The sequence below is a fragment of the Balaenoptera borealis genome, assembly GCF_965194805.1.
Source record: "Balaenoptera borealis genome assembly, chromosome: 14".
NCBI lineage: Eukaryota > Metazoa > Chordata > Mammalia > Artiodactyla > Balaenopteridae > Balaenoptera > Balaenoptera borealis.
The window spans coordinates 12,586,739-12,613,612 of NC_138875.1; the positions used below are offsets into that span (position 1 = coordinate 12,586,739).

Consider the following 26,874-nt stretch of genomic DNA (forward strand, 5'->3'; position numbering starts at 1 on the left):
ATCGCTGTTGCACGGAGTCCTAAGCAGGAATGGATAGTGGGAACTTTAGGAGCCCTGCCCGGGAGTCTCATTTCTGGTGCCTTGAAGGTCTGGGCGCTTGTTTCTGTTGACGCCTAGAATAGCAGGCACATTCCTAGCTTCCCTGTTAGGGCTGTGGCTTCCGGTTTCTTCCACTGTGACCAGCTGTAGGATTCAGGCCTCCATTGCCCCCAGAATAGATGGAATGGCAACTCTGGGACTTGTAATAAGAACCAAAAAGGCCCTAGTGGACTGTTTCTCCCAGTCTCCCAATTATGTAACCCCTTTCCTCCCTGCTTTTGATGCACAAACACAAAACGGAGTCCCCGAATCTACAAGTTATGAACTTTAGGACCCAAAAGGGCCTTCAGAAGACAGGTGGGGGCTTTCTCTTCCTGTCACAAATGAGGCCCTTGAAACCTGGAGAGGTGACTCCCTTGGTGGCAAGGAGGAGGGCCTGAGCCTGGGGTAGCTGACACTCAGACCCCATAGCTTGCCCACTGTGTGGGTTGTCATGACAACAAGGATGGTGTGATGGGCTTCTGAGCCAAGGCACAGCTTTGCTCAGACTCTTGTCTTTGAAAGGGTGTGCTCCCTTGTCCAACATTAGAACTTGGAATTTCTTACTTTCTTACCAAAAGCCTTGTGGACTTGATGGCAGTGAAATTATATATTTTTTAACTGACATGATTCATGTAAAACATTATACTCATTGCAGGTGTACAGCAGTGATTATGTATATATTGCAAAATGAATACGTATATATTGCAACATGATCACCACGATGTCTATTAACAATTCATCCATCACCACACATAGTTATAACTTTTTTCTAGTGATGAGAACTTTTAAGATCTACTCTTTTAGCAACTTTCAAATATACTATACAGTATTATTAACTACAGTCACCATGCTGTACGTTACATCCCAGGACTTATGTTACATCTGGAAGTTTGTATAAAAGGTATTGTAGACATGACGGCAGTGACATTGTAATTTTTAACATTTAAAATGACCCTTAAGGGCTTCCCTGGTGGCGCAGTGGTTAAGAATCCGCCTGCCAATGCAGGGGACACGGGTTCAAGCCCTGTTCCGAGAAGATCCCACAGGCCACGGAGCAGCTAAGCCCGTGCGCCACAACTACTGAGCCTGCACTCTAGAGCCCACGAGCCACAACTACTGAAGCCCGCGCGCCTAGAGGCTGTGCTCCGCAACAAGAGAAGCCACCCAATGAGAAGGCCGCTCACTGCAACGACGCGTAGCCCCCGCTCGCCGCAACTAGAGAAAAGCCCGTGCACAGCACCAAAGACCCAAGGCAGCCAAAAATAAATAAATAAATAAATAAGTTTAAAAAATAATAATAATAAAATAAAATGACCCTTAATAAAATGACCTTTTCCAACTGATGTACCAAGTAGTAAAACTTACCTAATCGAATCTGTAAGTCATCAACCATGAACTTATGCCCGGGGGTCAGATATCCTTGAAAAACCCTCCAAGTGTGAATGGAATAACCTTAATATTTTTTTTGCCAGTTTTGGGGGTTGTTTTAATTGGTGAGGATTACCTCAAAAGACATTTAAGTGATGTTTCAGGTTCAAACGGAAATGAAAAGCAGGTAAAACTGTAAGACAAGGATTCCAAGAATTCGACAGAAGTGAAAACTCACAAAGAAAATATGCAATTAGATGTTTTTCATTCTGCCCGTTTATCCTACTCAAATCCCTCTCCAGTTGCCCCACCACTACCCCAGGCATTTAACCCTGCAGGGGTTAACAGATTCCAGCCAGGATCTCAGGCCCGGCCTCCTATCCAGCTGCCACGGTCGGTCGGAGGGCAACAGAGATGCCTCGCCTGACCCTGCACCATCTCCTGCAAGCTTCAGGCCCATTGGTGCCCACGACCAGGGTCGTTCCACCACGTCACCCCATGGGAGGTCCTCATGCAGCCCTTCCCGTGGCTGCAGAGACCTCACCAAATAGCCCACGTGCAGCCCTCTACACATCCGAGAGGGTGGGGACTCACCGTCTCCCAGGAAACTCGGAGCAGGCGTGTCCCAGAGAAGGGCAGACAAAGGGAGACCAGGAACCAAAACATTGGAAGAAACGAACCTCAGCCGATAAAACGCAAGACAAGGAGAGAACAGCAAAGCCACACAAAAGACCAAGGCAAAGAAGAAAAACAGAAAGGGGACTGTGGGGGAAAGGGCTCTGGGACGGAAGCGGGGTGTCCTGCCTGGGTCGGTGGAGTCAGGCAGCCAGGCGGTGAGGCTCCGAGGACGAGCTCAGGCCCAGCGTCTCTAGCGCCCGTCCCTCGCGCCCTGCTGGTGGGAAGTCAGGTCCTGTGTGCTCAGGGGGGGCTGAGCTCAGAGCCACCGCGTATACAAGCAACTCTTCCTCCACTTGCCCATCTTTAGCTTGGTGTGTTAGAGGCCTTGCCCTGAACATATGCTCTCTCAGCTGCAACTCCTGAAACGTTTAAAAAAAAAAAAAAGAAGCCATTCTGACTAAGTTTGGCCTGACTGTGGCGATCACAAACGCACCTCGCAAACTTCCAGCTTTCCAGAAACAAACCGAACATGAAAGGATTAAATACCCAGCGAGCAGGTGGGTTTTGTAAAAAGCTCTGTGGGGAGGTTCCTAGGGATTTAAAGGCCTCTGGCTTTGTTGAGTTCTGAACAATGTCCAAGTTGAAGTCAGCAGAGAAAACTGTTAGCGGTCATGAGATGGAGTGGGTGATGCCTGGATCACACAAGCGCTCTCGGGCTGGGTCTGGACCTCATGGCTGGCTCTCCTTGCCTCTCTCTCCGCCCGAGACCGGGGCCAGGGGGGCGCTGCTGGGGACACTTTGATTCGGCAGGAACCCTTGAGCAGAGCCCTTGGAAGGGTCGAAATCCACTCCCCACCTTGGAGGCTCTGGAGTCTCCTATCTTAACATCCTAAATAGGCTTCTAGCTGGATTTGTTTTTGTGACGCAAGGAAACATTCTCCTTCACCTTCCAGATGTCCCGGCGAAGCAGCCCCATACGTAGGAGGGCTTTTCCCGGATACTGTGGAAGGAGTTTCTCCTTTGGGGTTCACATATCTGTCTACATGTCATTTTTAAATACTCTTGAGGTGACATGTGCAGGAGCAGCCACAGGGCCAAACCACACAGTGAGGGATTCCAGAAAGCCGCACACGTTCCTGGGGGATCCAGACTGCAGAGCAGCTGGGCTGGTGCGGGGCTTGGGACCTGCGTGTGCTCCCTGATCACAGGGGCTTCTTCCCTCCACTCGGCCGCACCTGCACACACAAGCCTACCCGCCACGGTGTGGCCCCGACCCCGACCTGAATCCCTCGCCCTGAAACACCAGCACCTCTTTCCTCCCCTTATGCAAGTCCTTCAGGCTGGGCTCCTGTCTAACTTTGTCCCCTCCAGCCCATCTTAAAGACTGTTGACGGGTTTATCGAGCCTTCCCTGTCACCCTTCAGGACTGTTTAACCTGTCTTACTGCTTGTCTCCTCAAAGCCTGGATCTCCTACTTCTTTTCTGTCTCCAACAGGAGAAGCAAAGTGAGTTGAAAAAGCTCATAACCAGGAGTTGCACAGTTCAAACTGCAGCTGTGTGACCTTGGGCAAGTCGTGTAACCTCTCTGACCCCAGTCTCTTCTGTGTAATATCGTTTACGAGAGCCGCCTCATGGGGGTGGGCTCACAGTTAGTTCTCGCTCCTCATCCCGGAAGTAGACACTAAAGAAGTACTTGGATAAGTGGTTTGACTGTGGATGGATTGCTTGCTTCAGATGTGTCTGAAGGAGAGATCAAAGTGAGAGGAACCAGGGCCGTAGTCGTGAAAAAGCCCCATGTGGTGCCACCAAGAGCCTTCCAAAGTGAGTGAGTGTGTGCCGAATTTATTGTGAAAAGCATGTTGCACGTGGATCCAAGGTTCATGCACTTGGCCAAGGGGTTCCCTCGGTGGAAATAACAATTTGTTAGAACTAAAGTCCCACCTGAAGGCTTCGCCAGCCCAAACTTGAACTTCTCCTTATGACCTCAGGGGTGAGCAGTGTTTCCAGTGGGACACTGCCATCTCTGAGTCATCCCACTGGGAGAGTGTTTGCTGAGTCCTTGATTTGAGGTTGGAGGAACTGGGTTGGAGGAATGCATCGTCATACAGACGCCGCGGTCCCCCGCGTTCTCCCTGGGCGCCCAGCGCAGTGCTGGGCACGGAGCAGGTGCCGGCTGCATGCCTGCATCGTGGAGATCAGCTGCAGCTGCCCCGCTCCAAGGCATCAGTGACAGGAGGAGCTGTGAGGCCTGGCACGTGAACGGGGCACTGGCCGCCGACCTGCCGGGGCCACCTGGGGGTCCTGGGCTGGCCCCTCGCCAAGGAGCCCATCCTAGGTCCAGCCAGCAGATGCCCAAGCGCCTCTGCGGGTGGGTCCCATGGGCTCCGCGCGGCCAGCTGCACGTGTGTCTGAGAACGTGACGGGAGTGCCAGTGGCCTGGGAAGTGGAGCCCCAGGGGCGTGGCCTCCCCCTCTCAGTGCCCACTGCCAACGACACTGCAGGCCTGTTCACGGCGCACACGTCATGTTGCTACCTTGCTGGTTTCCACAGCAGGCTTGCTTCACTGCGGGGGGCGTCCTTGTGTGGAGTCAGCAGTCCCCTGGAGGCTGTGCTGAGGGAAGATCCAGGGTTGCTTTCAGGATCTCTGTCTCTCTCTGTCTCTCCCTGTGAGTCTCTCTGTGTCTGTCTCTGTCTCTCTGTCTCCATCTCCCTCTCTCTGTAACTCTGTCTCTGTCTTGCGGTCTCTGTGACTATCTCTGTGTGTGTCTCTATCTCTGTCTCTGTCTTTCTCTGTCTCTCTGTGTATATGTCAGTCTCCTTCTCGCTCTGTCTCTGTGTGTCTGTCTCTGTCTCCCTCTTTCTCTGTTTCTGTCTCTCTCTTCTCTTTCTCTGTTTGTCTCTCCTCTCTGTCTCTCCCTATAAGTGTCCCTCTCTCTCTGTTTGTATATAAGGCCCTGAATCGTTCTGGCAACAGAGAGCACACACTGTCAGATGTCCTTCACCGTGAGCATCTATTTAGACGAGTGGCTGCACCAGCATATCTGGATCCCTGTTAATGAGCCTGAAACCAGAACCACAGCGCTGACCTTGCCCAGGTTTGTACATCTCAGCAATAACAGCTGCTGCCGTGAACGGAGACCTTGCGTTTTCCTTGTGATGGGGAGGTCTGCTGTCCTCCCTGGACGCAGGAAGACTGTCTGATGCGGAAGGAAGAGGGCTGTCAAAGAGCCAGGCCGTGCACCTTGAAATGCGTCTGTTTTTATTCCCACTGAGTCTTTCCAGGTGAACTGAACTCAATCATAAACTACAAAGTGAAAGCAGATTTTTCACAGCACACCCATACGGAGCCGACGGAGCAAGCTCACCGCCATGCCCACCCCTGTCCCCAGGCGTGGAGGGCAGGCTTGCTGTTCTCTTACTGAGAGGTGGACGGATCCGTGGTGTGCGGGAGAGGCTTCTCTCACGGGCTGCTTGGGGATCCCCTTGTCATTCTCACCATCACACAGTGACTCAACGGGGCTGCAGAGCTGGGGAGCTGGGAACAAGGGTGCGGCTTATTATATCCCGAGGTGCTTTTCAGCAGGATGCAAGCTAGCGTCCTGGGAGGTTTAAGCAGAGCTGGCGACTCACTTGCTGCAGACTGAGAACACCAGGACCAGCAGCATCGCGGGGGGTGGGCTGGGGGCAGATGGGGTCCTGGACAGATGTCTAAGCCTGTCATCAAGGCAACGGCCAGTGTGGTGTGGAGCTTCCAGAAAAGATGCCCGTGCTGATTTCTTAACCGGTCCTGAAAGCAAGCGTCAGAGCAGGCACGGCTGGAGGCTGGCGGAGCCCTGCTCAGGATGGCACCCTCCCAACTCACTCTGCTTTGCTCTTTTCACTCTGACACACCCCCTTCAGGTCTGAGGCCACTTTCAGCAAGTTCCTATTAGGAAATGCGGATTCTTTGTACTCTGCGCCACCACCATCCTCAGTCAACACTTGCTGATTTAAACAAGTGAGGATCAGACATTCGGCCCTCGACTCTGGTCCTCCACGATTAATAAATGAAGGACCCTCTTTCACCCCCTGTCCCCCAGCAGCAGTGTCCTGATGACAGCATTTAGGCCAAGCTGCAGAACTCAGCAAGCATCTGCTTTCAGTTCCCATTTTTGGTGTATGAATTAACTCTCGCAGTGGCAGGGAGAGGGGGAGAGGGGTAGGCACCTTGGCCATGCCCTGCGTTCACAGACCACGTGGCAGGCACAGCCCAGACAGTGACCTCCGGGGAGTGCAGGTGCTAACCTGCCGCCAAGCGCACAGGGATGAATTCATGCTCACATACAGGTAGGCCTGGACACTGGCGAGGGGGCCACACCTGTGAGCAAGGGTTACAGAACAAGCGAACCCTTCTGTCCAATTCCGCGTGGCATAAAAATAGTTTAGTGCCCTTCTTCATGTAGTTGTAAAAAATATAATTTTTTAAGAATAGTTGATGTACCTTAAAATTGAGTTCAAAGTGGTTGACTTACTGGTTTTCGGTTTTTCTATTCATACGGTTGTACAATCATCACTGTTCCCTAATTCCAGAACTTTTTTATCACTCTGGAATAAAAAAGTCCTGTACACGTTAGCAGTCACTCTCCAGTCTTCTCTCTCCCCAGCCCCAGGCAACCACGAATCTACTCCTGTCACTATGGATTTGTCTATTTTGGACATTTCATAGAAATGGCATCATCACAATATGTGACCATTTATGCCTGGTTTCTTTCACTCAGCATAATGTTTTCAAGGTTCACCCATGTTGTAGCTTGTATCAATGCTTCATTCCTTTCTATGGCTGAATAGTATTCCATGGTATGGATGGTACCACCCTTCGTTTATTTGTTCATTAGCTGATAGACATTTGGGTCATTTCCACTTTGGGCTATTATGAATAATGCTGATGTGAATATTTGTGTACAAATGTGAACATATATGTTTGTGTGAACATATATTTTCAGTTACCTTGGACATATAGCTAGGAGTGGAATTGCTGAGTCATGGGATAACTGGTCAACCCTTTGAGGCACCACCACCGTTTTCCACAGAGGCTGCACCGTTTTCTATTCCCACCAGCAACGTGCGCAGTCTCCAGTTTCTCTTCCTCCTTGTCAACACTGGCCATTGTCCACTTTTTACTTTAAAGCCATGCTAGTGGGTGTGAAGTGATATCGCATTGTGGTTTTCATTTGCATTTCCCTAATGATGGATGAATGTCTTTTCTTGAGCTTATTGGCCATTTGTATATCTTCTTTGGTGAAATATCTATTCAAATCTTTGCCCATTCTTTAATTAGGCTACTTGTCTTTTTATTGTTGAGTTGTAATAATTACAACTTTTTTGCTCAATGTACTTTCGTCCTAACAAAATATCATAAGGTGATATTTCCCCCCAAATAGTGAAAATAGCATAAGCCCAAAGCAAGAAGAGGTCAAGCGCCAGAAAAGGCAGGGCACTCTAGCCAAAAGAAGGTAGTGGAATGAGGAAGGTCAGGAAGAAAAATGAAGTAACTTTGTTTTAAAGCAAAAACACTGCAAGGCGGTTTCCTGTGGCCTCTGTGCCTGTGAGGTCCTGTGGAAGGCACCCTTCAAACGAGGACAGCAGACTTGGTCTCCCCCCTCCTCCCCAGAGCGCTGCAGGGTATACGCACCTACACACACAAAGTGCTTTGAACGTGTTTAGAGAACTCTCAAGCTCACCAAAGCTGCTGTGAATGCGTGAGAATATCAAGGAGCAATTCTTACAAGGCAGGCCTGTGTCTTATTTAGATTTAAGACTCCTCAGCACCTTATAAAAAAATGTTTGGTTCCCGAATGCATCAGCAAGTCAAAGATGAGATTTCGAGGTCTCGTATAGATACGGCTTTATTCTCGTTTTGGTTTATTATCCGAACCTGATGAACCAAATGACCCAATCATTTAACACAGTTTTTAGCACATTTTGCTATAGATGCATTACTTTTCCCAATTCCACAGACATCTTTTGAAGCTCTGGACTGGTCTCGCCTCCTGGCAGGAGGGACCTAAGCCCACAGGTGGCCAAGTCCCCACTCCCTGCAGTATTTGCATGGCTAGTGCAGCCGGGAATCTGCCACTGTACTTCTCTCCAGATAGCAGTGTGCCCCAGCCCCAGGGCGATTAGACTAGCAGAGCCTCCCGAGACTCCTTCAGCAGGTGGACAGGGCCAGCGGCCTTTGACCTGGCCCTGTGGCTGCAGGGTCCCCAGAGCAACAGACGCCTTTGCAGATTAGTTTCAAAGTGTGCCCCGGTCTAGAAGGGAAGGCACCCTTGGGGTTCTCATTTTTCTGCCCTCCCTCGCTCCCGAGGGCCCCTGCCTGATTTGCATCCTCAGCTCAATTTGCATCACAAAATACACCCAAACTTCCCTGGACCCACTGTGGTAGGCAGGCAAGTTGTGTTTTTTTGTTTTGTTTGGGTTTTTCATCTCCTGCCATTTCTCTAGCAGGTTTCTGGTTACATCCAGATGACACTTGGATTAGGTTTCATTTTATGTCCTTGGCCTATGATTCAACTAGCCCTTCCCACTGGGCCAGAGTCCCTCCAAGATCAAGCCCCGTTCACTGGAGGGGGCTCAGGGGGCGGCCCCTGCAGGCCTCGTGGAAGCGTCACCCTGCTTCTCACGCTCACTGGGCACCTCGATCTGCAGGCCAGGCAGCTGCGCGTCCTTCAGTTATACGCTCTGGGGTTGTTGGGGTTTTTTTTCTCCTTCCTTTTCCCCCAAACCCGGAATCAATATTTTGGGAGTAAAGGGGATGGGGAGGAGGGAAGAAGAGCCCCAGGGGACAGAAGTTTGCAACCGCCCAAAGCAGCTCTGTTCTCCAGACGGAACCCTCCAGACTCATTCAGCACCAAGTGGCTGCAGAGGAAACCCTGCCGGGCCAATGATAAGGGGGAAATGGAGTCACTTCCTTACCAGCTGCTTTATTCAGGTAGAAACAGTCCTCACTTCCTCGCGTGTGCTGTGCTGGCCACCGCTCCCAGCGGCCTGGCCGCCTGCTTCCCCTTTTGATCTCAGCCACAGTGGGCGTCGGCGCATCACCGCCTCCGGGCTTTAGGGAGAGCCCTCCTCTCTGCTGTGTGTGCCCCCCTCTCTCCTGGGGCTTGTATGTCAGTTGGCTCTGGGTGTTGGAAAACCATAGATCGTGTTTACTGGGAATGAGTCTCAGACTCCTTAGTAGAATCCAAGACTAGTGACCACCGGTGGTCTTTATTTTTTTTAATTTTATTTATTTATTTATTTATTTATGGCTGTGTTGGGTCTTCGTTTCTGTGCGAGGGCTTCCTTTCGTTGCGGCAAGCGGGGGCCACTCTTCATCGCGGTGCGCGGGCCTCTCACTATCGCGGCCTCTCTTGTTGCGGAGCACAGGCTCCAGACGCGCAGGCTCAGTAGCTGTGGCTCACGGGCTTAGTTGCTCCGCGGCATGTGGGATCCTCCCAGACCAGGGCTCAAACCCGTGTCCCCTGAATTAGCAGGCAGACTCTCAACCACTGTGCCACCAGGGAAGCCCCACTACCGGCGGTCTTTATGTTCCCATGAAGGTCCAGGATCAACTTGGGGCCGCTGATCATCTCCCCTGTCTTGTACAACTGGCACCAATGCTGCCTCTCTTGTCGTGCCCAGGATTATTTTTTTTCATCTCTAGGCAGCATTTTCAGTCTTCATAACGTAGCTGGAATCTCCCTGACAGAGGGGTAAGTGGTCCAGTGAGTTTGGAAAATGCCCGACAGCTTATCCCCCCCTTGGAGACTCACAGGGCATACATGTGGGATGATATTCAAAATAGTTAGCGACCGATATGGCACAGACACTGACCAGTGAGATCCAACGCTGACCATTATGAACCATCTGAACATCACTTCCTCACAGGAAGACACTAGAGGCTGCTGCAAAAAAAAAGGCGGCGGCTTTTGTTTAAGCCCATCATTTATTTGTCCTTTGAACATGCTCCTTTTAAAAAATATCGTCTCTTAAGATACATTTGGAAAACCTGTTCTCTAGTAAAAGAAATCAGTGTATTTCAGTTCCACAGACATTTGCTGAGTGCCGAATATGTGACAGACACATGCTCCAGGGATCCAAAGATAAATAAAACATGGTCCCTGCACCTCCAGGTGCTAATTATTGAATGGGGGAAGACAGACATGTAAACAGGGACTAGCTGAGGATTATTCAGCTCAACCCAGGGGCTTGGAGAAAGTTGCCTGCAAAACACGATTGCACTGAATTCCTGAATGAACTAAAATGAACTTACACGTGACAGAGCTGAGCAGGAAACTAGGTTGGGGCAGAGCATCGGGAGCCTTGGATGTCATGTTAAAGAATTTGGAGTTAAGCATGGAAGTGACAGATTTGATTCTGAATAGATCACTCTGCCTGCAGTAGCGAGAGGAGATTGAAGGGTAGGGCATTAGACTAAAGGCAGAGAGATCAGATGGGAAATCCTAGCAGTAATCCTGGGGAGAGAAATACTTAGGTGGTGAAATCAGTGGTACATATACTGTCCTGTGGAATCCCTTTGCCCTTACCACTTCAGAGCTCTCTAGCTTGACCTCCAACTACAGGAGATACAGCATCTGGATCTCTTGCCCCAAGGGCTTTCTCTGGCCTCTAGAGCCCACTTTACCTGTGCACCTGACTGGCCAGAAGTGCTGGGATATTGATACCACCATAGGAGCAACCCTCAGCCAATGAATGGAAGGAGGTGGTGTATAAATACCCCAGCTCCCTAGCCGCTTACTGGAATAACGAAAGGTGTGTGTTCTGCACTGACCCCCAGATTTCCCAGCAGGATTCAGTTCCAGTTGCCAGCAGCAGTAACTTGCTTGACAAGGTAACTCATGGCCACTTTCCCTTTTCTGTCTCACTTCCCCACTCTCCTGCTAGTATTTCCTGGGATCACCTCCCACATAAACTGCTTACACTCCAGTCTTTTTCTTAGGGTCTGCTTCTGGGGGAACCCAACCTAAGACTGTGGGATTTACCTGTGAATGAATGGATGGGAGAGAAGAGGAAACATCTATCTAGGAGACTCTCAGGGTGTGGGTTTACTTGACAGCGTGGACACTGTAAAGGTGGGAAGAGAGGCCGGCTTGCTGGAGGGGCTTTGATGACTCCAGTCTGGACAGGCTGTATTGTAACTTCTGGTGGGTCATCTAAGAAGACGATTGGAATAGGAATCTGGCTGTCAGAGGAGCAAGTGGGGCTGGATATAAAGGTTTCAGAAACATCATCGGGGGGGGGGGTGTTTAAGACCATGAGAGTGAAGATTAGCCGAAGAGAGAGAAGACAGTCCAGGCTGCTCAGGGAGGATCAAGTACCCATCAGGGCAGACAGAAGAGGAGGTGCCCATGAAGAGATGGAGAAGAAATTCTCCAGGAGGCAAAGATTTACAGTGATCTCAGCATCCAGTGTGTCAAAATGCTCAGTCAGGTATGATCTGAAAAGTATTCAGTGGATTTAGCCACATGGAGGGTATTGGTATTCTCGGGAGAGTGGTTTCAGAAGCGCAGTGGAGGACTTCCCTGGTGGCGCAGTGGTTAAGAATTGCCTGCCAATGCAGGGGACAAAGGTTCAAGCCCTGGTCCGGGAAGATCCCACATGCCGCAGAGCAACTAAGCCCGTGCGCCACAGTTACTGAGCCTATGCTCTAGAGCCCGCGAGCCACAACTACTGAGCCCAGGTGCCACAACTACTGAAGCCCGCGCACCTAGAGCCGGTGCTCTGCAACAAGAGAAGCCTGTGCACCGCAATGAAGAGTAGCCCCCGCTCGCTGCAGCTAGAGAAAGGTCACGCGCAGCAACAAAGACCCAACGCAGCTAAAAAAAAAAATCAATTAATTAATTAATTTTTAAGAAAAAGTTTCTCTCTTTAAAAAAAAAAGAAAAGCGCAGTGGAGGAAGTGGCCAGGCTGAGTGGATTAAAATGTGGTGGAAAAGCAGCTGATGAGAGTAGGTTAGCAGTTTGTCTTGGGGGGAAAGAAGAGAAAAGGTAATGTTTAGGGTGGAACCCAGCATCTGCGTGGACATTTTGAGGAAATCTGAATGTTTATATGCCAAGGAAATAAGAGACAGAAGGTGGATGAGGTTGACATCGTAGTTGGGAGCTGGGGCAATTGATGGAGGAAGGTTCCAGAAGCAACAGGAGACAGTGGAATAAGGGAGCGGGGTGTAAAGAACAGGGGAGGACAGATAGGGTTGTGAGTTAGTCGGTGCTCCCAGATAGGAAACTGGGGTGATTCTCACCCAATGGCCCGACTTTCTCAGAGAAGAAAGAGGTGACATCAGCTGTTAAACAGTGAGGGGACACATGAGAACAGTGGTGGCAGTTTGGAATAGTCATGGAAAGCAGCAGAGCCAAGCTCTGACCCAGGGTAAGGGAGTGTTCAGTGCTTTCTAGAACTCACTGAGTCTGGAGACCATGAATTTAGAGCAGCCCCCATCTGCCTGGCCAGACGACTTTCTTCAGCAACGCTTGGAAGGCCAGAGGTGACTGGGGGGCAGGATGGGGTCAAGGTTGGATGGGAGGAGCAGGGTGAGGGAGGCAGGGAGGGCGCAGGGAGACAGAGCCGAGTGCCTGCCAGGGTCCTCAGCCACCGAGCACAGGAGGCCGGGGATGCGAACGCAGCCTCTCGTCCTCCTCCGCCTCATAGCAGCTTATCAGCACACACTGTGAGTAATTTACTTTCCCAGTCTACATTTCATTTGCCTCATTTATATAAAGGGCGTTATCATTACTAGGTGTTACCACACCAGTGCAGGAGATCTGAACTTACTTGGAGGTAACTGCCCGCTCAGTTTTGAGTTACTATGGTTCACCTTTTCCATTTTCTTTCTTTTTTATAAATTTATTTTATTTATTTATTTTCGGATGCGTTGGGTCTTTGTTGCTGTGCGTGGGCTTTCTCTAGTTGCAGCGAGCCGGGGCTACTCTTCGTTGCGGTGCGTGGGCTTCTCATTGCGGTGGCTTCTCTTGTTGCGGTGCACGGGCTCTAGACGCACGGGCTTCAGTAGTTGTGGCTTGAAGGCTCTAGAGCGCAGGCTCAGTAGTTGTGGCTCACGGGCTTAGTTGCTCCGTGGCATGTGGGATCTTCCCAGACCAGGGCTCGAACCCGTGTCCCCTGCATTGGCAGGTGGATTCTTAACCACTGCACCACCAGGGAAGTCCATCGTCTTTTCTATTTTCTAACCCTTGCCCTCAGGTTGTCATGAGGGAGGCGATCCCCATGGAGACAAAATGATAAAGCCATGACAAATAGAAAATATGAAAGGCGTTTGATAGCAGTGTTCAGTTTCCTGTTAGCGCCATCTGATTTTCTTTTTGTTCTGCCGACAGGACCTTCCGCTCTGTGCAGGGTAGAAAATGGCACACGCCTCCATTTAGTTTAGTTCAATGTGCACACAGAGGCATCCCCTCTCTGGATTGGAAGCTCTTTGAGGGCAGGATGACTTCCCCCCCTTAGGGTCTCCCATGATGATGTAATGTACCCACACAAGTCAGCTCAAAGATTGTGGAACGTAGCTGAATTTCTGATTTGTCTACAGCCAACCAAGACCACATTAAGTTTCCCCACGGTGCAAGGAGCAGTGAGAGCCAGCATGGAGCCAGGGGCCTGGACTTACAGACGCTGGTTTCATTGTTACCTGTTTCACTCAGTGTCATGTTGGGAACATCTCTCCTTGCCAATAAATATAGGGTATAATTTTTAGTGACCGACCCATATTCCATTATCATATTTTCATATATTTTTGTTGTTTTCGGGTTTTATTAATTTTTTCAAGATAAATAACTAGAAGTAGAATTACTAACAAAACGACAATATTTTTAAAGCTTTTGCTACGCATTGCCAAATATGAAAGGTCTCTCCATTTACCTCTACCTGGGAGTCTATCAGTTGTGTAAGAGTATCTGGGGCTCCCACCCCCATCCCTACCCCATCCTTTTCAGCAGAACTCAGTATCCTTTTTCAGTTTCTGCCAATCTGATTCGTTTTTAAATCTTGTTTTATTTGGAATCAGGTTTAAACGAAACTTTTTGAAGGATTCTGAAGGGGAAAGGAAAATTTTGGAGGGTGGGCTGCCTTGAGGGACCTGTATGTGTATGTCTGTGTCGGGGAGCGGGGAGGAGAGAGAGAGAAATAGAGGAAGAGGGGAAAGGAAGGAAGGGAGGGAGGGAGGAAGAGGGAGAAGGGGGTGAGAGTGGTCCCAAGGCAGGAGGGATGATATACTATTACCGCCTCCCCCCAACTTTCCCTGGCTTAGGAGTCTTGAGTCTGGTCTGTTCCCATCCGTCTGTCCCGCCCACATCTCCCTGGCTTACTTCCAACCCTGCAGCCAGAGTCCGGGGTTGGGATGTTGGCCGCCCTGCCCCACTGATGCCAGCCCTGGGTGGAACTCAGACTCAGACCATCTGTGGCCTCTGAATTTGTAGTTTGTGGGGAAGCTGTCTGCAAAAGAGCACGCAGAGCTGGGGCACTGCCTGCCTTCTCTATGATGTGAGAGGCCAACAGGAGAAAGGACCCTTCCCTGGGGACTTGCTGTGCCCATCCCTGAGGTCAGGCAGAGCCCTTGCCAGTCCTGACATGAGCAAGGGCTGCCGTGCCTTCTGAATATATAGGCTGGGATTTTGTCCGAATCACATGACAACGGCCCAGGTTTTCTTTTTCCCTCTTTGTTGCTTTTAATACATAAAATGAGCATGTGTTTATTTAAAACAGCTTTCAAACTTAAACAAATAATGACAGACTGTTCAAACAGACTTCGGAAATCACCCTAATCAGGATGTTTGAAAAAGCAAGAAGACGACTCTCCATGAAAGTAGCTTTTAGGATCTTCAGTCCTGAAACAACAGGGTCTGCTCTGCACTTTAGAATCACAGATGGGCAAACCGTAGGAGCCAGATTCCATCTCGGGGGTTTAAAGAACGCCCCTCAGCCCTACAACCTGACTTAATAATTTACGAGGAAGTAGAGTTTGGCGTGTGTTATCACCAGAACACATGACGGGTACGTTTGAATTCACAATTTCTATAGAAATCACCAAGCATCTTCAGAACCAAAAGCTGACACCTTAGAGGGAGCTAGTAAATTGTTTCTGGAAATTAGCAGGCTCGGTAGACCATCTGGAGGGAAGGGCAGTTTTAGGAGGGATGTAGCAGGTTAGCAAGAGGACAGGCCAGAGAACAAGGTACTGTTTCCACTAGTTCACACTCTGGGCCACATTTACAAATGGCCTCAGTCACCTATGTTTATCTTCACAACAACCAATTTTATGGGTGAAATAAATGAAGCTCAGGGTTGGGTAATTTGTTCAAGGTCATAAGCAATAAAATGTCAAAGCTGGGATTTCACCCAGACCCTCTCCCCCGAGTTCAGAGCTAATTCCCAGATCCCTGGGGCTGCGTCATCGTCTCTGTGCTCATTCTTTGGGTTAAGAGATGCTTCTTTAGCTCGTTCCACTTTAGAAATGATTTTTTTACTTTATAGTGCACATCAGAAATGGGCCATGAGGTCCGTTAGAAGCATAGTTATTAATGTGAGGGGCTGGGGCTTGGGAGAGGGAATTATTCTGGCCCTAGAGAGTTGGGGGTATTTGGAGAGGTTGTTTCTTCTCCTGCTGGTACTGTGCACCAGACAAAGCAGTCTGAGTTTGTCGCTACTTCCTCCACTTTCCCAGGATGGCTCCTGGTCTGGAAAGGTCAGATGGCCTAGGCCTTAGTCTGTTTCATATTCTTCCACAGAAAACTCCATTGATAACTAAAGGGATGCTGGGTCCAACCACTGACCCTCTCAACATCAAGCCGAATTGCATACTGCCCAGTGCTGGTACTCTGAGGAATTTGGGGTGCCCTTTGGCTGGGCTCTTGTGGGTTCCAGCCTGCCCATCCCTCAGGGAGAACAGCACGGAGGGGAGGGCTGTTTGTTAGACGTTTGCTGTTGTGTCTGTGGGATCCTGGGATGTACTTTGCAAGAGGCAGGTTCTCTAAATAGACCCTGACCCCTTTCTGCCCCATTTATGCCACTTACATGTAGGGAAAGTAGGAGGTGTCTTGACAAACACCCGTGATTGTTAGCTCAGCTTTGCGCTAAGGGCACTAAGCACATATTTCATTTATGTCTATTGCCTTGCTTGCTAAGGCTCAAACTTAGAAAATGTTAACAATAGATTAAGAAAGAAGAAAACCCTTGCGCCCTCTCCTGGTAAAAGTTAATCCAGTACATCTGAAGGTATAGCTCACTCACTTATGGGGAGCAGTTATCTGTCTAGACTAACTGAGTAATCTTGTACTAATTTGACCAAAGCTATTGACACACTAGATGGACCATTGGGTCTTCCTTGGGCTGTGATTACAGAGTTTCTTCTAAACCTTTCTTCGCAGGGCTCCTCAGCCTCAGCACTATTGGCGCTTTGGGGTGGATAGTTCTTTGTGGTGAGGGCTGCCCGGTGCCTTGTGGATACTGAACAGCATCCCTGGCTTCTACCCATTAGATGCCAACAGCACGCCCATCCCAGACCATGACTACCAAAAATGTTTCTAGGCATTGCCAAATGTCCCCTGGGGGACAAGACCAGTGAGCCCCACTGCCCTAAACCCATGTCTGCCTTTTTTTTTTTTCTTTTTTGGCCACACCTTGCAGCTTGCAGGATCTTAGTTCCCCGACCAGGGATTGAACCCACGCCCTCGGCAGTGAAAGTGCCGGGTCCTACCCACTGGACCGCCAGGGAATTCCCTCGTTTGCCTTTTGTAAAAGGTGCCACTGGTCACAGGGCAACCAGTGAGAGAGTGAGGATGGCTCAACACAAACCTTTCGTGACTGTGGGGAGCAATTTTGATGATTGGTCAACTGAGTTCACCTCTGGGAATTTGTCTAAAAAAAATCCAAACAAGTAGACAAGAGTTTATGTATAAAGCTGTATCATAATGTTGTTTATGAGAGCAGAAGTTTAAAACAACCCAAATAAAGAATTGGTTAGGAACCTCCCTGGCGGTCCAGTGGTTAAGACTCCGTGCTTCCAATGCAGGGGGCACGGGTTCGATCCCTGGTCAGGGAGCTAAGATCCCACAAGCTGCGAGGCGTGGCCAAAAATAAGTAAGAAAAAAAAAAAAAAAAGAATTGGTTAAATAAAGTACAGCATAGATATAGATATATAAACATATATGGTGGAATACTATGCAGTCATGAAAAAGAATTGTGTAAGTTTATATTCAATAACATGGGACTTTTCCCTAATGATGCCTTAAACTCTCGAGACTACTGCAAGATGTCCAGTGGTTTTTGTATACAAAAGGAATAATTTCAAGAAGGCAGAGTAAGCATCTAGGTGAAGTATTAGGCCAAACACAGAATTCAAACCAATGTTTGACTTCAGAAAACTTTACTCTTTAATTGAACAAACATTTCTCAAACACCTACATGTACCAAGACCACACATAGCACTGGGGAGACAAAGATGATACCTGGTCCCTCTACTGCAATACTTGCCCCAAACAGACAAAAACACGGTAAACGTCGTCAGACCCTCCTCCCTACCGTGATGCTGGACGTCTCCGTATGTTACTGTCTCCCATCGTGAAATCGTGTGCTCTAATTCCAGGTTTGGGGGCCTAACCGGAGCTACATCTTGTTTTCCTCTTCATGCCTGATTAATCACACCAAGGGAACAACATTTCATTTACTGCTTTATATATTCAGATATATTTAGAGTTGTCCAAATACCCATTGGGTCCAAACATGGAATCTAATCCTCCCCAACAAATCTAAGAAATGAGCATTCAATCGTTTCAGCTTTTCTCCTACAGCACAGGAACAAAGAAAATGAATCCGTAAGATGGGTATGAAGAATAAATAAAATAATGCATGTCAGGCATTTGTTACAAGTGCCTGGCATATAGCAAGCACTCAATAAAGGAGTAGTTGGGTTTTTTTAAAAATTATTTTTACGAATGGTCATGCTAGCTAAAATTGCAAAGCCTGCCGTATTTCTAACTGCCTTTGCTGTTTTATCTTTTCCCTTAGCACCTACCACTCTCTAATACACTATATGAAACATGTAGTTTTGTTTACTGCCTATCCTACTCCACTGGGTCAAAGCTTTTGCGCTTTTAGCCTATTTCATTCACTGCTGTATCTCTACGGTGTCTGGTACATAAGTAGGGTCTCAAAAAATACTTCCTGAATGAAAGTGAAAAGAGTGGGTCTGACATCATTGCCCCCAAAGTGCGTTTGACCTTTCCCCTAACCCTCCTGAAGGTGCCCAGGCACTTCAGATGCCTTTCTCCCTGTCATCTGGCATTCCGTCCGTGCCCGCTCTAATATTCTTTTTCTTCCCTCCTCTCCCCACTGCAGGATGCCTTTGTGGAGCTGTATGGTCCCAGCATGCGGCCTCTGTTTGATTTCTCCTGGCTGTCTCTGAAGGCACTGCTCAGTCTGGCCCTGGTGGGAGCTTGCGTCACCCTGGGTGCCTATCTGGGCCATAAGTGAAGTCCACAGGCCTGCCACAAACACATATGCAAAAGGTTCACTAAAGCAGTAGAAATAATATGCATTGTCACTGATGTACCATGAAGCGAAGCTGTGGTCTCTTAAAAACAAAAACAAACCACCACCAACAACGAAAAAACAGCTTTCAGGCTCAACGTCGAATCAGCTACTTACTGCCAAAGGGAAATACAATTTATTTTTTACATTATTAAGAAAAATAAGATTTATTTATTTAAGACAGTCCCATTGAACCTCCTGTCTTTGGAAACCCTACCACTAATTACTAAGCCCCACCTGGATGGCTCCACCTGGTCTCCTGTGCCTATAAACACGGATTTCTGTTCCATGTTGTTGGCCCAACTGACTCACCATCTGAAAAGCAAACAAATTGACAAAGGACTTGACTGTTCCAGAAGCCGGGTTTCTGGCTGCTGGAGGTTAGGAAGAAGGTGTTCGCTTTCTTTGCCTTTTTTTGTTGTTGTTGTTGCCCTGGAGGCTGTGTTCTTAATAGAGGGAAGGTCCTTGGAGGGGAGACCATTCTTCCCTGGCCTGCAGAACAGGCACTTTGCATATGGTACACACCCGGTTGGAAGAAAACCATCGGGAACTTCAGATGGACTTGGTATTTGCCAAGATCTCCACCCCGAAGGACAGTGTTGGGAAAAATGCCCTTAAACCATAGGAAAGTATTTTTTTAAGCTACCAATTGTGCCGAGAAGCATTTTAGCAATTTATACAATATCATCCAGTACCTTAAGCCCTGACGTGTATATTCATATATTTTGGATACGCTCCCCCTCCAAATACTGGCTCTGTCTGTGTATGAAGCAGAATCCTCTGGAATGCGAGGAAGTGAACGTTTCGGTGACTTCTTCGGCATCAGGAAGCATCAGGCCGCCACAAGTGCCTGCTTTTCCGCAAGAGGCCGCGGTCTGCTCTGCCTTGCCCCAGCTCGGAGACCTCGTCCTGGAACCCAGCCTGGGCACTCGCTGGCCTGCTCGAGGGGTTTTAAACAGAGCGGTGTGGTCTGCGAATGTCTGGAAGGTGACGGAGCTCAGAATCGCGCGGGCAAGGAAAGAAGGCAGGAGGCCTGCGCCTGCTACCCTGGGGCCCCCTGGTTAGGCGCCTCTCCACGTGGAGCGTGGAACCCGGGAGCCAAGGCTCTTCGGGCGTTTATCACTGTGGAGGGAAGGAAACGGGCACTGCGCCTTTGCTCGCGGAGGGAGGCGGTGATGGCTGCGGCTCCCGCCCCCCAGGGGAGACGCTTGCGTGCGCCTCGGCCACGCGGCTGCCAGCCTGCCCGTGCAGCTTAAAGCAAGATTTTAAAGACTTTGGGGAGGGTCATAAATCCTAAAGGAAGCGTTAAAATGGATTAACTGACCTATGTCTGTGGAATTACGATGTAAAACATTATCTTGTCATTGTAGTTTGGTTTTATTTGAAAAACCTGACAAGAGGGGGGGAAAAAAAGTTCCAGGTGTGGAATGTGGGGATTATCTGTACATCCTGGGGCGTTAAAAAAGAAAAAAGAAAAAAAAAAAAATCAGTGCTGGAAAACGCTAGAGAAGTAGCAAAAGAAGTGAAATCTCCAGCTCATAAACTAGAAATATTTTTTCAAGTTTAGAATCAGCCTTGAGACATACGTGGAATAACTGTGGCATTATTGCATTATATACCATTTATCTGTATTAACTTTGGAATGTACTTATGTTCAATGTTTAATGCTGTGGTTGATATTTCGAAAGCTGCTTTAAAACAAAAAAAGGTTACATGCATCTCAGCATCTTTTAAAAAAATTGTATTTAGTTATGGCCTCTACACTATTTGTTAGCAAAAATGATCATTTTTTCCATTTGAGATTTTTGGCTCTTAATTCTTTAAAAGCATTTCTGAGGAGGTGAGATAAGCCCTGGGTCTCAGCTACCTGAGAAACCCTGGAACATGCCGGCCACCCAGCCACTTTGCTTGAACCGAGTTACGTCCACTTCCATGTCAACAGAATTATTTATTGTGAGGGACGTATCTGTTGTCCCTTTGACCTTGTTGCTTAGGTTTACTTGTCCTTGGCCAAATCAGAATTTAACTCACATCATTTAGGATTGCATACATGTTTGGTTAAACCCATGAGGTTCATTCGGCTGGAAATCCAGATGGAAAATGACCAGGGGATTAAATTCTGGCTCCGATGGTTTGCCCTTTAGAGATGGCTTCCGTGCTTGTCTCCACGGAGACCTGTCTAGAGCCCTCCCACCCTCCTTCCATAGGGCCTTTCTCCGTGGCCGTCCTCAGGTCCTTCCTGAAATGCAGTGGCGCTTACGCCCTAGACAGAGAAAGCAAGAAACCCATGGTATGAAGCCAGACCTCCCTGGCGGGCCTCAGGGAACAGGACGATCAGACCTTTGAATGATTCTAATTTTTAAGCAAAATATTATCTTATGAAAGGTTTACATTGTCAAAAGTGATGAATATGGAATATCAAATTCTGTGCTGCTATCCTGCCAAGATCATTCTAATGGAGTCGGTTTGCAGTACACTCCAAGTGGCGAGATCCTCCAAGCTGCTTTAGAAGTAACCATGAAGAACACGGACATTTTTAATATAAAGCTTGTTTGTCTTTTGTTGTTGTTGTTGTTATTGTTATTGTTCAAGCTGGGATTTGCAGAGTGTTCTAAAAATGTATATATAAAAAAGGTCACAGGGGCTAATTTCTGACTGGTTTCCTTTTGCTGTGGGGTTACATTATCTGGTTTTAATGATAAATGTTCCCGGCCACCTGACCCCAGAACTGTACAGTATTGTGGCTACACTCTCTCTAAGAGTAGTTGAAGTTGCATTTTTCTTGTTGTTAAAAACATGTTAGAAGCAATGAATGTATATAAAAGCCTCGACTAGTCATTTTTTTCTCCTCCTTTTTTGCATTGTCTCAATTATTTTGCAGTTGGACAGCAGAGACCCATTCCTACCTAACAGGTGTGGAGGAGGGATTCACACCTGAATTACCATCAGCGTGGTGCACATGTTGGCCCAGGTCAGGGTTCAATAGAGCACGTGCACTTTCCAAACGGAGGTCGAGGGCTCTAAAAAAAGCCACAAGGAGAAAAGCACCCAAGAACCTCCCGGGTCCTCCCAGGCCCTCGCTGCACAGACAGCCCGAAAGAGAGATCAAAATGACAGCTCGCACCTTCCGCAGCAGACACTCATCTCAGATTCTGCAGGCTTCAGATGTGGCTTAAAGTCACATTTCGAATGAAGGAAGCACTTTGCTATAGTTCAAGCCAAAAACCAACAGCCTCTGCCCCAGCTCACTTATCTCTGTCTATTCCGATATGACCTTCCATTAAGATGTGACTTTATTTCATTAGTAAATGTTTATGCTTATCATCACTTAAAGACCTAGTCCTGGCCCAAGGTGGGAAATTAGGAAGTGATCATAAATCAAGAGGAGTTCTAATAATCAGGATTAGACTTAAATATGTAGGACAGTCCCAACACACGTCTGGGTTTTTCGCGTCGAGGATCTATGGGATAAACAGAATTGCAAATTGTCTATATTGTAATTAAACTTATGCTAAAATGATGAACTTATACATGTGAACTTAAATTCTAATTTCGACTGTACTTCTAAGGCAGCGGCTGTTTTTATACTTCCTTATCACTTATAGTTAGTAATGGACACCTCCTCTATCAGAAAAAAACAGGAAGGGCTTGAAACATAAGCCATTCTAAGGAAATTAGGGAGTCAGTTGAAATTCTATTCTGATCTTATTCTGTGGTGTCTTTTGCAGCCCAGACAAATGTGGTTACACACTTTTAAGAAATACAATTCTACATTGTTAAGCTTATGAAGGTTCCAATCAGATCTTTATTGTTATTCAATTTGAATCTTCCTAGGGATTTTTTTTTTTTTTTAATTATTATGGGACAAAGAACATTTGTTGCAGGGTTGGGAGGAAGAATTTTCAAATGAGCAAAACATTCCGAAGATTGGATCAGGGTGTGGAGGATTTCAGAATAGCCAGGACTGTAGGATGTGAAATGCAAACAAGTGAAAACTTCACTAGGATCAATGTGATGCCTCGGTGAAGGACCTTATGCAACAAACAAGAAACATTTTCAAGTTCTGTGGTATATTTAGCTTCTAGAGACAACAGAACAACTCAAAGTCCAGCTCTGTATGGCAGTGCAGATGAACCAAAACTCTTTTAAACATCTGCCATCAATGGTAATGGTATTAATTTCAAGCCTGGACATGTCTAATGGCTATTTAAACAATAAATTTGTAATTTTAACCAACAGGATATTTAATGAAAACCTTCTGGTTGGTAGGGACATCTATTTCTAAATACTTATTATGCACAATACAGGGAGAAAAAAAGTGAGACTGAACTGGGTAAGTAATAATACAAGTTCCTTATCCTTACCCAAAGAATCATTCTGTTCCATGTCTGTGCTCATAGGACTGGCCTTAGACAACCATGAAATATGCATCCCACGGGGCACAAAGAAAACCAGATGGAGTATGAATGGTATTGCCCCAATTCATCATGACTACCCCAGAAAAATAACTGAAAGGCAATATATATCCTATTGATGACAAGGTTGTTTTGGGTCCCAAGGTAAGCTCAGCAGACAGAAACACTTGTGGAAGATGGAAAGGCTTAATCAAAAAATCCCGGGACTGTTACTAAATATGACTAGAGTATATTAGTAACTCCGTGTCCCTAAACCTTTTAGGGAATCTGCAGTGAGCCCTCCAGCCAGCTCATTTCATTAAGTTTTTGCCTCTGGGGTAGCATTTAAAGGAATGATAGCCGATCACATTTCTTTGGAGGAAGCTTGTGTTTATTATACTATCTTCTTAAGTTTTCAACCAAGTTTTGCTTTTGTTTTGAGTTACTGGGATTATTTTTGTTTTCAATAAAAATAAGTATAAAAAGTGGTTTTGTATTGAAAGCTTTTGTTATCAAGATGTTCACACTTCTCCCTTCCATGGGCTGTTTTTAAGACGGATACTTCTTAGGGGTGGCTGATATCCTGCAACACTGTACACACACAAAAAACTATATGATAAGTGTACTTTAGATAGTTAAGATAAAGTAAGTCTCTGGTTGGCAAGCATTAAATATAATGGCATTTTCTTTGTATTGTTGGGGAAAGCCCCACTGCCATTCAACTTTCTTTGTCTGTCCAGTTAATATTGTGAAGAAAAATAAAGTACAATGTGAGATATTGGTTGTACCCTGGAATTGTTTGTGATGCGGTGATGTGATTTTGCCCTGTCATTCAAAGACCTTCTTAACAAGCCAGTAGAGCCACCCGGAGCCTGACTGGTTATGAAGCCCTGGGGGGGCCAGGCTATGGGATTGCTCAGCGGGTGAAGCCGCCTTAGAAGGAGGTTTTGTTTCCTCGTTACTAACCCTTCTGGTTTGGTTCAAGGTGGACCAGCCTTGAGTTCTACTCCCATTGTTGCTGCCCGGTGTGATCCCTCATACCAAGTGAAGATCCCAACCTCTGCTCCGTAAGATGAAAGATGGTATAAAAAGGAGAGAAAGAAGCTAAAAATTCTGGTTTGAAGTGAGCGTTTTAAGATAACCAAAGCAGTCACTTGTTTTGGAGCATAGACATCCTAAACAGCCGGGCACCTATGTTTCCCTCTTATACTGCTACCCTAGGAAGGCATCAATCCTCCAAGGCTCTTCCCTTCAACTCAATTAAAAGGACTCCGGGGGGCTTCCCTGGTGGCGCAGTGGTTGAGAATCCGCCTGCCAGTGCGGGGGACACGGGTTCGAGCCCTGGTCCCGGAGGATCCCACATGCCGCGGAGCAACTAAGCCTGTGTGCCACAATTACTGAGCCTGCGCATCTGGAGCCTGTGCTCCACAACAAGAGAGGCCGCGATACTGAGAGGCCCGCGCACTGCGATGAAGAGTGGCCCCCACTTGCCACACCTGGAGAAAGCCCTCGCACAGAAACGAAGACCCAACACAGCCATAAATAAATAAATAAATAAATAAATAAAAATAAATAAATAAATACATACATACATAAATAAATACATACATACATACATACGTAAATAAATAAATACATAAATAAATACATAAATAAATAAATACATAAATACATACATACATACATAAATACATACATACATACATACATAAATACATACATACATAAATACATACATACATAAATACATAAATACATAAATACATAAATGACTCCGATAGCAGCATCTGCTGGCTGCCAGCCCTGTACACGTAACCCACCAGTTCTTATTACCTTGGAAGGTGGGTACTGGCTTCTCCTGTTTTATAGGCAAAATCTGAGACTCATAAAAGTTCATATGCCCAAGTCCTCAAACCTCGTGAACTGCAGAGGCAGGATTTGAGCTAGTGGTCCGGCTGCCTCCCAGGCCCTTGCTTCTCTTCTATCAGTGGTCTTCAAAAGGCTGCACATGGAGCCTTGGGGCACCACATTTGCAAGGGGTAAGCAAGCTTGGGGTGTTTAAAGGAATCAACGTTCTTGGCATGCCAGGGATGCTCCCTCCTAAACTGTCCTCCGTGAGAACACTCCTGAGGTCAGGCCAGTTCTCACCTCCCACCTTCCCTTTCTCAAATCATCTGTCACAGCTCACAAAACAGAGGCGCACACAGCTGTCCCTCCCGGAATCTGGCTGTGATTCCCTTGCCCTAGCCACGGGGGCCAATCACGCCCGTCTCTTCCCAACTCCAGTGAAGTCAAGTTTGGTAGCTTGAAATAGGCCCTGGTGGAAGTATTTACACCATGGAAATGAGCACAAGATACAAAATAGAGCTTTTTTCCCCCTCTTGTTTCTTTTTCTTTTTTTTTTTCTTCCAGAGAGCCAATTTACCTGCACACCTCTGAGCACTGTCCTGGGGATTTAAAACCCTTCAGTTACCAAAAGGTATGATGTGAAATCCTTGGGCTGTATTAGACACTAATGCCTGGGAAACGAATCCTTTTGCAAATCACTTTTCCAATTGGTTGCTTTCAACAAAGGTGAAAGATCACCTAGTCAAGACGGCCACCTGTCAAGCTGGCAGGATGTGGGTTTGTTTTTTTTTTTTAAATATGATTTCAGAATATAACTCAGAAATCTAGAGTTGTGTAACATTACTATACAAAACTCCTTCCACTCCCTCGTACTTGGTATGTGAACAGCTCTCCTTGAAGCTTACATCCATAAAAACAAAGAATGGGTTTGATGGTGAACCCTAGCTCTTTCTAGTAACAGGTCATTTCTATTTATAGATACTTGTCCTTCTTGGTGGGGAGGGGGAGGATGATAAACCAGCCCCATTTATCTCATTAACACTTGTATTTCCAATAAAATTAAAAATTTAGATTTAATAATGGTTTATCAAAATGTGTAATATATTTGTATATTTTTATTAGTTGGGTAATAATAATAATTGTAATTATTCAATTATTCAACCTAGGAACAAAAATGTAAAGCCTTACGGTCACAAAAATTCATAGTTTACTTTCGTTGTAGAAAGTTATGACAGGTTAACCAATTTTAAACTTTCAGTTGTAAGACATATCATATTAGGATAAAATGGAGGGTAGCAATATGAATTTTAGGGAAGAAAAGGAAAAACGTAAAACTTCCTGGGGTCCAAAAATAACTTGTTCCTGTTTTTTTCATGTAATTGACGCTGAGTATTATGCATGATTATTGTTATGGTATTCAGATTCCACTGTCTATAATGAAAAAGTGATGCAACAAAGTTATCTGTACAATGTCATTTGCTAAAATAACTTCTCAGACAAACTTGTTATTAGTATGTGTCAAAATTCTATTTCAAACTGGCCTCAATTCAGGGATTGTCAGAGACAATCCAGAGGAAAAAAAAAGTGGTCCCACAACCAAAGAATGCCCAGAGTCTGACTGATGTGTCTTAAGATAGTGAATGGGGAAGCCTAACTTCTCAGGATTTCTTAATCCCATTAAAGTCTATCTGGAAATTACTCAAGCATTTTATCAAGAATCATAATTCACAGAAAGGGTTATAAATTACATCATACAAAAAAAGTTCTGCCACAGATAGTTTCGGGACAATTTGCTTTCCCATACTATTCACAATACGTTGGCAAGAAAATCCTTTGCCACTATTTATATTTAAGTTTTAAAAGTTAAATGTCAACTTGAACATGTGGAAGGGTGGTAAATGCCTTTTCAAACTCCTTTTAATGGAACACTCGCCACTGTTGGAAGACTCCTGCCCTGTCTGCCCCTCTAGGCACTCCCCCTGGACTTTA

The 26,874-nt window shown here is 46.8% G+C and overlaps 1 protein-coding gene and 1 long non-coding RNA gene across 3 annotated transcripts in view; one reads left to right on the plus strand and one right to left on the minus strand.

Annotated features, from left to right (window-relative positions):
- BCL2 (BCL2 apoptosis regulator) overlaps positions 1–23,815 on the plus strand; it is a 184,532-nt gene extending 160,717 nt beyond the window's left edge. Inside the window, exon 3 of one of the 2 annotated variants that reach the window (XM_082353781.1) lies at positions 5,019–5,138. In XM_082353781.1, the coding sequence (XP_082209907.1) occupies positions 5,019–5,123 (105 nt within the window). In that variant the 3' untranslated portion in view covers positions 5,124–5,138. Of the gene's footprint in view, positions 1–5,018; positions 5,139–18,451 lie in introns of those variants that run through there. The other variant, XM_082353779.1, reaches the window with a different exon arrangement.
- LOC309610666 overlaps positions 1–26,874 on the minus strand; it is a 164,649-nt gene that overhangs the window by 8,078 nt on the left and 129,697 nt on the right. The gene's annotated exons all lie outside the window — the stretch shown is intronic.